Genomic DNA, 12060 nt, shown 5'->3' with positions numbered 1-12060 from the left:
TTCTCAAATGAAAATTATATAATTCATGCTCAGTTATGGAAAACCTTTCATGTTTCTTATAATATGACAAAGAAGTGTTGCTTTATTTTGAAAGCTCAAACAGAAGATTTACGATTTCATTTGACTTTATAAATTTGGGAATGATATTCTAACAAAATGGAGACAGCTAAAAAATGTCAGATGTTTGAGGTATAACTTACTAGTTCAATTTCATGTCTGATGGCTTATTAAACTAATTGGGGGGTGGGGTGGACAAAGCTAAAAGTATGAAATAGCAGGGAGAGAGTGAAATGGTTAAAATGCAAAACTTTATGGTTGATATTAAAAAAAATTAAAACAGTAAAAACTAAAGAATCCAATAAAAGTAAACAATGCTTTTGATGCAGAAAAATGTTATTGGGAATCATCAATCTAATGTTGTGATAATTCACTGTGCACATCTGCCATTCAAAAACCTCCAATAAGTTTTGCAGTTTGTGTAATTTTTCTAGTGCTGGTTTTGGAAGGATGTTAAGTCTTAAGAATTGCTCATTAGAAGTGCCTTATTGTGGATGTTCATCATCACAGATGCTTCACTGTGTTTTTGAGATTGGATATTTTAATTTCCATAAAACCCGACTTGAAATTTTACGCCATGAGGATCATATCACTGCCATTATATAGGAATTCAGTGAAGACTCTGCATCTGGGTGTAAAAAAAAAGAAATGCTAAGGTAAACTACTGGATCAGCTAGGCTATACTGAAGGAAAACAACCAGTGACTTGAAGGGAACTGAAGGAAATAAAATTCTTGTAGACTTGCATACTTTATGCTACAAAAAACATAATACAAAATTATGACATTTCTCAAATGTTAAACTGGAAGCAGAAGGATTATATTAAAATTTTATTTATATTAATTGATAGTTATATATTGCCTGTCAATCAGGGTTGGCAAGTTTCTTCCCCCAGTGGAAAAGGCAGGCCAGAAAAAATAGGTACTATATCTGTATTTTATTTAAGTGTCCTGGAGGGCCAGTCCACCCTCGGATGGCCGAAAGTTCTTTTTGAACAGAAGCAGCGTCTCTGCTCCCACGTCAATCGTCTATCATCTCAAAACGGTAATTCCCCTAATTTTTGCTTGGCGCCTTTGGAGCTCGTAGAGAGAATGACGTCACGGCATCTGGTTTTCATCACAGCTCCAAGCGATCGGCACTACATTTATACATATAAACTGTTATATTCTAGATAAATATTTTCATTTTCTAAATAGTTTAATTAGCCTCATTTGTGTGCTGGCAATAATTTTTTTTTTGGGTAACATAACAGTGGCATGCAAGTGTTTGCACACTTAAGAGTTTCAGTGAAATATTCCTTTATTCATTAACAAAATTAATATTTCAGAATGAAAATGTTTTAATAATATCTATGAATTTCTCCTAACAAAACTACATTAATTATTTTATGAACATATTAATTTTTTTTTCGAAAATCAATAATAAAAAAGTAACAGAAAAGTTACCTCACAAAAGTCTTCTTATGCTTTAAAGAAATCTGCTCATATTAGTAAATATTGTAGTTTTTCTGTCAGTTAGTATTTTATAGTACAGTACAAAGTCTTTAATCTGGACGTCCGTAATCCGGAATGATCTATAATCCGGACCCCAAAGCTACAAACTTTCTGCGCATGCATATACCTTTACGCATATGTGTTTACCTTTACGCATATGCGTTTAATACGTTTACGCATGCACATTTAATGTATAACGGGCGGTATAAGCTAGGTTAAAATTATGTAATTATCTATTTAAGTTAATGTTGCAGATTGCATTGTTCCTTATTCTTCTAATTGGATCCAGCTTATTATTTTTTGCAGACTGTTAGAGCAATTTTATAAAAATTAAGCTTGAACTTTCGATTATGTCAAAAAGAGTTTCCAATTCTGGAGCTGCCAAAGGATCTACAAAGCGAAAGCATGTTTCGATGTCCATCAAACAAAAAGTGGAATTGCTGCAAAAAATGGATAAAGGCATGAAGAAAGTGACAGAGAGGTTAGTGAAAACGAAAAAATTTGGATTGAGAAATTAGTCGGTATTCTCAGCACAGCAATTACAGGACTTGAACAGCGGAACTTTGTAACTGAACAAGAAATTATGTCTGTTTATAGAATTAAAGAGAAAGTATTAGCACATAAAATGACACAACTTAAACAACTCGCATTGAAAGCAATCTTTAATAAACAAATATTAAGCTTTTTTTTTTTTTTTTTTTTGTAAATTTTGATACCCTTTAGGTCATAATTGCTCTTTATTTCATAAATTACGGTTTCATATTTTTAATTTTATAATTTCTGCATGCCATATTGCCAGATTTAAATTGATGATCTATAATCTGGAAAAACCCCTAATCCAGAATTGCCGAAGTCCCGACGAGTCTGGGTTAAAGACTTTGTACTGTATATATTTCAGTATTTATGACAGCTTTCAAACATCTGGGGATAGAGTTAAGCAGTTTTTTTTCGTAATATTTGCTTCAGTGTTTCTTCATTCTTCCATCATTACTGTTTTTAGTTCGATTTTTGTTTTAGTGTTGTGTCTTGACACCTTAACCTCCAATTTTCTCCAGATGTGTTCTGTTGGGTTTGAATCTGGTGGCCGAGGTGGTGTTTTCAGAACTTGTGGACAATTATAGACACCCAAAAGCTGAATGTTGAAGGCTGTGTGCTTAGAATTGTTATCCTGATAAAAATTGTTTCCAGTATCCAAATTTTGGAAAGATAATTTAAAATTATCTTTTAAAATATTTAAATGAAGACCATGGTTCATTATGCCATCAATAAATACTAAATCGTTTAATCCTGATGCTGACATGCATTGTCACACAAGAACACCTTCACCACCATGCTTTACTGTATCAACCAAGGTCTTGGGATTAAGCTCCTCATTTTTCCCCGTCCATCAAATTATACTCCCATTGGAATTAAAAAATGTTAAATTTGCTTTCATGTGCAAATAAAACATGATTCTAGGGCTTATTTACCATTGATTTTGAGAAGAAAAGACTAAGATTTCTATTTATGGCATTTCCAAAAAATTTTCTTCGAATGATCACTTTTGTGGTTAACCACTTTTTCTGAAAATTCTTAAAGTGTGCGAACACTTTTATAAGGCACTGTATATACATATAAGATACATTTTTTGTGCATTTGCTATGTGATCTGCTTTCACATCTGTGAATTTAGATAGATTCTGAGACTGAATTTCGGTTATATCTGTGATACAAATAGCAAAGTATCTTAGAAAGCATAGAAAACAAAATTAAATGTACTGTGAAAACTGTGTAACAAAACATACCAATCTTTGCTATTGCATGCAATATTTATTATTTTGTTTAAAATATAAGTGGATAAATTCAAAATAGAATCTGGTTTCATTCTGCTGAACTTTAATCTCACTACACTGCATAGTTCATGTGAAATTTCAGAAATTATGTATTTCTATCTACCATACAAGATTTAATGTACTGCATATGGCATCAAAGTAAGATTTTGGTACAGTGAATTCTCAACAGGATTATCAAGCTACTTCCATGGTGGAGAAACTGAGATGGAAGAAATTGAGTTTTATGCTTATTTTATATAATATTATATTTAATTAATATGATCTTACTGTATTGCTAATTAGTTTAAATATTTTCATTACATGCATATTTGTATGATGTGATAACTTTCCTGGTTATATGTATATGAGTTGTGTATATGTGCTTGCAATGACATTTTGCTTTGACATAAGATGGAACTTCGTTTGCCAAGAGCTATTTGTTAAAGAACAAATTAGGAACAACTGAATGATGAAAAGAAACTAAGCAAAATATTGTATAAATTAAGACACACTTAAAACAGTGAAATATTCCTTACTATTTCAGTATACAAATTAAAAAAAAATAATTAAATCATTTATAAAATTTTAAAGTGAAATGATATTTTTTTTACTAAGGCCAACATGTAAAGAAAAAATGTAATTAAATATCACATCAATAAATAAATAAGGATAATACCACATTTTTCACTGGATTTTATGGGGAAAAGTTATTTAAATACCTTGCATTTTATTGTAGAAGTGATTAAATATTTCTTTTTAATAAGTTAAACTGTAGTATTATGTCCTAAAAATACATGCCTTGCATCTCTTATATTTTAACTTATTCAAAATGTTTTTATCTTTTTTTTTTTTTTTTTTTTCCCAAGGGCAGATATTTTAATAGTTATTAGAGTTTTAAAGCAGCTGTTCAAAATAAAATATATTCTTAGAAAAATATAGAATATAAATAGTATTTCTTAGAAAACAGTATTTTAGTACTTTGCATTCACACCAAAATTTGCTTATTTGCCAGATTACATTTTATCTTTAAATGGAATTGAGAATATTAAAAATTGGGGGAGAGAAATTTAGGTATTTTCTCTTAATAACTTTTTCATCAAAAGCTTTTAAATGATTATTTTGATAAGAAGTTTATTTGTGATATTTGTAGAAAAGATAATCATGGTTTCAATAAATGCTATGTATGAAAAATTATGAAAAAATTATAAAATTTAAAATTGATATGTGAAAAGAGTCTAATTATATGTTGTATTGCATTTTTTTTTAATTATTATACTTAAATGGTTAATATGATTGTTGATAAGTATTATTGGTTATTTTAGATTTCATCTCTAACAGTTGAGTGCATGGAAACGTATGAAAATTCAGTGTGTAAAACTTGTGATGCTGTTGATGTTAATATAAAGGTGTGTATTTCAGATTATTCTACGTTTTATTTCTCCCTCTTCAGTATGCATTGTGCATTATATGACCAGGAATAGCTTATTCTTGGTCAAGAATCCCATTGCCATAGCATACTTTATTTATGAAAAAGATAAATATAAAATTAGTCAGCATTTGTTTCTGCAGCAGCCTTTGTATTCAGAAGGATTTTTCACAAGATTTTCGAATTTACTTCTAAAATTTGATTCTTCCCTGATAGCATTAATGAAATTAGTCACAAACAATGAGTTAGAATTTTCTTGATAATCTCTAGAATATTAAGGTATCCAATGTACAAACTACGGATCCAGCCTGAATTATGAAAAATAATCTCATACAATATCACCTTTTCCACATTTGGCACTAAGAATTCAGCTAAATCAAATTCACAACCAAATTCTCTTCAAATCAAATTCATACTGCGAAAATATGATTTTCTGCTTTTAGAAGCTCACTTTTACACACTCCAGTTATGGTGGTTATTACATTATACTATTTCTTGCAGTTAATTATTTTAGCTGCAAGTAATTAATTGATTGTGGACCTCTATGCAACTTCATGATAATTAAAATTCATATTTTTCAACTGTCAATGAATAGTGCTGGAATTGAATTACCGCATTTGCCAGCGTATAAGACACACCCACCTTTTTAAATACATTTTTGAAGGATAAAACTTTATTACTGATCATTATAATATATTAGCAGTATTTTAAATATAAAGTAATACAAATACAAAGTAACACTTTCAGCAAATACCCAGTCTATGGGTTGCTTTTTTTAGATCATCTTCTTGATTCCACCAAGTTCTTATCATTTTCTCAGTTGAGAGTGGCCCGAAATGCTTCTTTGCAGGCCTCTTTCCATGTTCTTTAGCATACACAATCACACGTACTTTGTATGCTATATTATAGCAAATGTAGAGAAATATGATGTTATACGGTGATAGGAGCACCTCCACTTGAAGTAAAAGTTAATTAGACATTGAATGCTAGACGGGAATGACATATTAAACCATATCCTTTGATTTGTAGAATTTTCCATATGTAGATTTATTAACTGATTAACTGTATATAGTCAACAAATAAATATTGAACGTTGCTTTGAATCAATCATAGATATAGATATAATGCTCTTCATGTAGAAAGATATATTTTAGGTACAGTAGAAAATTTCGACTTAGCCTTTTGTGTCAGCAATGTTTAGAATGAAAATTTCGACTTAGCCTTTTGTGTCAGCAATGTTTAGAATGAAAATTTCGACTTAGCCTTTTGTGTCATCAAGTTGTTTTTGAGCTATAACTTGTCAACAAATTTAAGAAAATTGAACAGTAGAAATTTCACACACTTAAAAGTCATTCACAAAAATTGGAAAGTTTAAACAAACACAGCTGTGATAGTCGATGATAGCGCATGTGCATTCACTGAACTCTACATAACTGTAAGGATACTCCACACTCCATAAGGAAACAAACAAAAAAAAAAAAATAAAAAAAAAATAATTCCGAATACAGTAAATTTCCAGAAATGAATGTAATCAAAAACTGAATATAGGTGTATAAGACATAGTATCGACATATAACATGCACTCTGTTTTTCAGACCTATTAAGTGTGTTTTATATGCTGGCAAATATGGTAATTTGTTTTTAGAAAGTATAGAAAATCCAAATAGGAGTTACTGAGAAAATGTAAAAATTTTAGGTTACTTTATTTTGATAAAATATGTTACTTCAGCCTATCAGTGTGTAATTGAGCTGCTGTTATTTCAAAGCTTTTCTTTTTTATATTAATATCAGTTACAGTTGACTGGCTCAGTTGAAACAAAAATTTATATAACTAATTTGATGCAAAATTGGAATCATATCATGGTACCATACAGGAAGTTGTTGAATTCTTTACTGCGACTCATGATGAAGAATTGCAAGCAGCAAAATATTTTTTCCTCCTTCAATACTGGTTTCAGGCATATGTGATCACATAGTTAATTAAGTCAAATGTTATGAAGGGATATTTGGATATTTTTAGTCATATAATGTGCATAATTTGTCATGCATCTCAATTTTTTTTGCATAATTTTATGTATGTGTTTATAGGCAGTATATCAGTTGATGGCTAAATGTGAAGAGTTAAGCAATTCAATGAATCCACTTTATCGGATATCAGGTGACATGTATCCTTTTTTAAAGATTATAGAATGTTTTATTGTGCAACTTTCTAATACCTTATTTAAAATTCTATAAATTTTTTAATATCCAGAAATACTGATTATACTTTTAGTGTTAGCAGATGCAGGCAGGACGAAAATAAATACTGCTATGCTATAATGGCCTTAATGAGAAATAGGAATTGTCACATGGCGAGAAACAGACTGTTAGCGATGCTCTCAAGCAATTCATTTAACTTTTGCAATACACGGTTTAATTAGTAATATATACAAAAAGAAATAATTTAATCTAAATTTGAATTTATTATTTCATTTAACACAAATTTGTGAGGAATTTATTAAAAATAATGCATGGAAAGATATCCAAAATTAATTTTAAACAGGCACTTTCTAGTGGCCACAGTTCAGCAACTCCTGCTAATAATGCATCAAACACATTTCCATGGCTGACATAATGTCAACATAAGCTGTGCTGGTCATAAGCTAAATCAGACTTCAGATGATAGCAAGCCAATTCCTGTGTCTTTTGTACGCATGACATTTGTCCTTGTTTCTTTTTGTTTCCTGTGTTCACCATTTTATGGATCCTATAAGATAAAAGATTGAAAAAGTAAGCATATCATATATGTAGCAGTGAAATAACGATAAATTTTTCAGTAGCTGAAGAAACATGAACTGTGTGTACAAGTGCAGATATTCAATAAATTGCTTACATGCTAATCGTCTGTTTCTTGCCATGTATCTGTTGCTATGTTAATAAAACAGTCTATGAAGCCTCTGCTGTATATATCGAATAAATGGAAATAATTATGTCTAAATGAATATATAGCTTGAGCTATAAAATATATTTTAACCTTTTAATTGCAGATTTACTATAAAATGGTATTTCTTAAAACACGGTAGGGAGAAAGACGATTTCCTATAAAATATATGTTTTTAAGTTTCAGTAGCAATCTGAATATGATCTGAATACCTTTGTTTCACTGCTATTACAAATTAAGAAAGTTATCTTGTACACTATGGAAAAGATTAAAAATTATAAAAAATTTTAGAAAATTACATTTTAAAGTGGAAGTAAAACATCCAATTTATTTTCTAATTTAAAAAAAATCTTTACTATTCGATTCACTATACTTTTCGCTGCCTTAATCTCAGCATGGAGTCTTATATTTTGAATTAAAGTATATTATATACAAAGGTTTTACTGGAAGAAAAGTTGTGTTGATAAATATTTTATTGAACCCACTACTTATCTAATTTATTTCTAATAACTATACAGAAATGAAATTTAGCTTATTTCCTGTCTGAAGTTACAGTAATATAATACCCTATTTTTATTTTATTAATGCACATGTTTAATTAAAAGCTGTATATACTCTATATTGTATGTATTAAACATTTGCACAGAGGGGTAAAAGTGCTAAATATTGATATTATATAATATATGATAGATAGCATTCATTTTGCAATTCAGAATGGCTAGCCATAGATTATTGTTTTCTTTTTATAATAATTTGCTGTAAAAATTTTTAAAAAATGATTTGAAAAAATTTTTATAAAATTTTCAGGAATATACCGATGAACCCAAATATTGTGACTATCCTTACACTGTGAGAATATGCTTACTGAAATTATGTAGATAGTATATGACAAGGTGGGAATTTTATTTAGTGGCTACCAGGGATACTAAAATATCTTTAATCAAGTATGTGTATATGTGAAGGCTCCTGATTTAAGCAATTTTGATTAAAGTTCAGATTGTGATGGCTTAAGGACTAGGAACAAGTATCTTTAACACTGCTCATTGGCTGTTTACAAGAGCTGTTATTATTAGGATCTGTGAAAAGTGGAAACAAAATAGTGAAACAGTACATGTGAGGATTTCACTATCCTGTTTCACCATCCTCACTATCCAGGACATAACAAATACAAATGCACCAGACTGCCTGCTTGATGAAGGCAAATAAGCAGCTGCTGATAGCTAAATACAATGCAGGTTCAAGTGCAAGTGTACATGCATATGCAGTTAAATGGATTCTGCAGCAGATACCTCTCTCATATGCCTAGCATCAGCAATATTTACAATTACATGGGGCTCATGAACGTCATGATCATGCAGCAGTGGATAAGAGTTGACTTGTCAGATTAATTATATTGATGATCATGTTAGGGTACATGGTATTCAATCAGTGATTGTTATAGAACATGACAGTTGCAGATTATGTAAGCATAATTTCTGGCCAGTTACACCCCTTAATGGCTTTCCTACTGGAAACAGACTCTTCCTGCTAGACAGCACTTTTTGCTATTAGACACAGAATTATGCTATAGTGGATTAAAAATATATTGGTGAAACCCAACTAATGTGTCCAAACCTCTAAACTTGCCCAATAGTCTTTCTCTAAACTCTTACCAAAAACCTGTATAATTCAAGTCATGATGGGCTGCTGGTGTTGCACATGATAAAGCATATGGTATTACTTGGATGGTAATAATTTTTGTTAGATAAATATTTATTAATGTTGTTTATATGAGTATGGATTAAATTCCTTAACGTTAATGTAGAAAACATATAAAGAAAATGTTAGATCAGTTGGAACATATCGTGGAACATAAATCTTGATGACCTTTTGCATGTATTCAGACCTTGAAATTACTGTTGTATGATTTACTACTATTGCACAGAAAATGCAGTTTTATTTTGTACTCTTCAAAGTGTTTTACTGATATAGCATTCCTTGATTATAAAAAAATGTATGAAGACTACATATGATCATTAAAATTATATGGAAAAATTATGCCATATACATGTAAGAATGATGCATAGTTAAAATTTTCTAGAATTTTCTAGGGTTAAATTTTATATAATTGTGAAAAACAAACATGAAGGTATATATGTAACTGTGAATTTATTTATTCCTGTTTTACAATGATATATATTCAAAATATTATAAACTATTTAATCACCTGAAGTTATTCTGTTTTTGAATTGTATGACATAAATATTTTCTTTCATTTAAAATGAAAGCTTAAATTGTTAATAATTTATTTCAGTTATTTCCAAACTAGCTGAACATGTGTCAGAGTTTATTGTTTATATCTGAATATCTAAAAACTTAACATATATTATAATCATATCTTCTATACTGTCACATAATTCATTATTTATTCTCATAATCTATTTAATTTTACTAAATATGTATAAATGTGTAATTTCTAATATTGTATATAATAAATTTTATTTAATATGAAATATTCTTAGTGAATTTACTTCTAAATGAAAAAAGTCACATATTTTATAAACCTGTTTTAAAAATTTCTCAGTGAGAATCTTCCATACTTTTATTTGAAAAAAAAAAAAAAAATACTTATCTAAAGAAATTTAATTGTCTAAAATCATTTTTTGAACATTGTTAAGTTATATGAAAGCATTTATATACAGTAGACATCAATGACAGTTACAAAATGGTTAATATAAAATATAAAGTATTTTGTATTTTATAATAACCAGTTTTTGCTTTTTTGTAATCACCATTTTGTATAAAATAGTAATTACAAACATGACATGAGAATCAAGTTTGTAATTGCCATTTTAATTCTTATGAACAATATATGATTGAATTTTAATAAGACATGTTAGAAGTACTACTGAACTAATTAAAACAAATGAATTATTCAAACAATTTTACATACTTGATTAAATATTAAAAATTTCAGTGTAAGGGAAAAACTTTTCTTAATTCATTCTATGCTTCAGAAGACTATTTACATCTCTTTCTATGTCACAAAATATGCCATACAAATTTTTCGAAGTCTCCTTTCTAGTCAAGAGTCCTCAGAATCTATAGAAATTCATCATTGATTTCATTTTTGCTTTCCTTTGCAAGATGAATTTCTTCTGCGTTTCTTTGTATCCAGGATCATCGGGATTTCGACAATTCCTGATTCATGATTTTTCCGGATATTAGATCATCAATTTAAATCTAGTAACATGGCATGTAGAAATTATAAAATTAAAAATATGAAATCATGATTTATGATCTAAAGGGTGTCAAAATTTACAACAACAACAAAAAAGAGCTAATATTTATTTGTTTACTTTTCTTTGAATGTAAATTGTTTAAGTTGCTTTCGTTTTTGTGCTAATACTTTCTCAATTCTACAAACAGACATAATTTCTTGTTCAGTTACAAAGTTCCACTGTTCAAATTCTATAGTTGCTGTGTCGAGAAATCCGACTAACTTGTCAATCGAAATATTTTCATTTTCAATAACCTCTTTGTCACCTTCTTCACTGTCGTTAGTGGTATTTTCTGGATCTAGAACCATACTGCAGATTTCTCTGTCCGTTAATTGATTGATGATTGGAGCATTGTCATTGCAATGGAAAACTTCTGTTATATCATATTCATTTAATAACTGCTTCTACACATTTCTTAACAAAACGCATTAATTGGAAAATCTCGCCTGTGGCTTGTGATATCCGAAAGCCTTCAAATTTGCGGCTATCATCTTCATTATCCTCGCCATAAATATGAAATATGGTAGTTGGCCATAAATTATGCCAAGCATTTTTTAAAGTATCTGGAGGCACATACTTCTGCAATCTTGCAATGTTCCACACAGCAGATTTTATGCTAAAATATTTAAAAAAATTCTTGAATAGTCTTGCCCTTATTAAAAACTTTAACATGGATTTAAAAAATGCTACTTTATATTTGCATTTCAGCGCATGCACTATTCCGATATCTATAGGCTGAATGATGATCATACAGTTTGGAGGAAAGAATAACATGGATACAGTATCTTTCATTAAAACTTTAACTGAAATATGAGCTGAACAGTTATCTACAATCAGGACAATTTTTGCGTCATCAGGTAAACCAACCAAATTCAAATTTTGCCGAGCCTTGGGTATGAAATGATTTTCAAAGCAATCGTACATTAATGCTTTTGTCATCCATGCTCTTTTATTTGCATGATATATAACGGGAAAATCTTTACTCTTTTATGTGCTTGAGGTCATGTATTTTTTATGATTATGAAAAGTTTATACTTGTGTGTTCCTGCAGAATTTACATGTGCTAAAATTTTTAGTCTCGCTTTGGAATCTTTG

At 29.4% G+C, this 12060-nt stretch overlaps 1 protein-coding gene across 1 annotated transcript in view; it reads left to right on the top strand.

Annotated features, from left to right (window-relative positions):
- BORCS6 (BLOC-1 related complex subunit 6) overlaps positions 1 to 10197 on the top strand; it is a 62534-nt gene extending 52337 nt beyond the window's left edge. Inside the window, exons 4-6 of the mRNA XM_035374160.2 lie at positions 4682 to 4765; positions 6874 to 6950; positions 9510 to 10197. Coding sequence (XP_035230051.1) covers positions 4682 to 4765; positions 6874 to 6950; positions 9510 to 9567 — 219 coding nt within the window. The 3' untranslated portion in view covers positions 9568 to 10197. The remainder of the gene's footprint in view (positions 1 to 4681; positions 4766 to 6873; positions 6951 to 9509) is intronic.
- The last annotated feature ends 1863 nt before the right edge of the window (positions 10198 to 12060 follow it).

The sequence above is a fragment of the Stegodyphus dumicola genome, chromosome 9 (assembly GCF_044657685.1).
Source record: "Stegodyphus dumicola isolate Sdum_Otavi_A_Nest chromosome 9, ASM4465768v1".
NCBI lineage: Eukaryota > Metazoa > Arthropoda > Arachnida > Araneae > Eresidae > Stegodyphus > Stegodyphus dumicola.
Note: the sequence above shows the minus strand (reverse complement) of the source record. Positions and strands in the feature narration are given on the sequence as shown.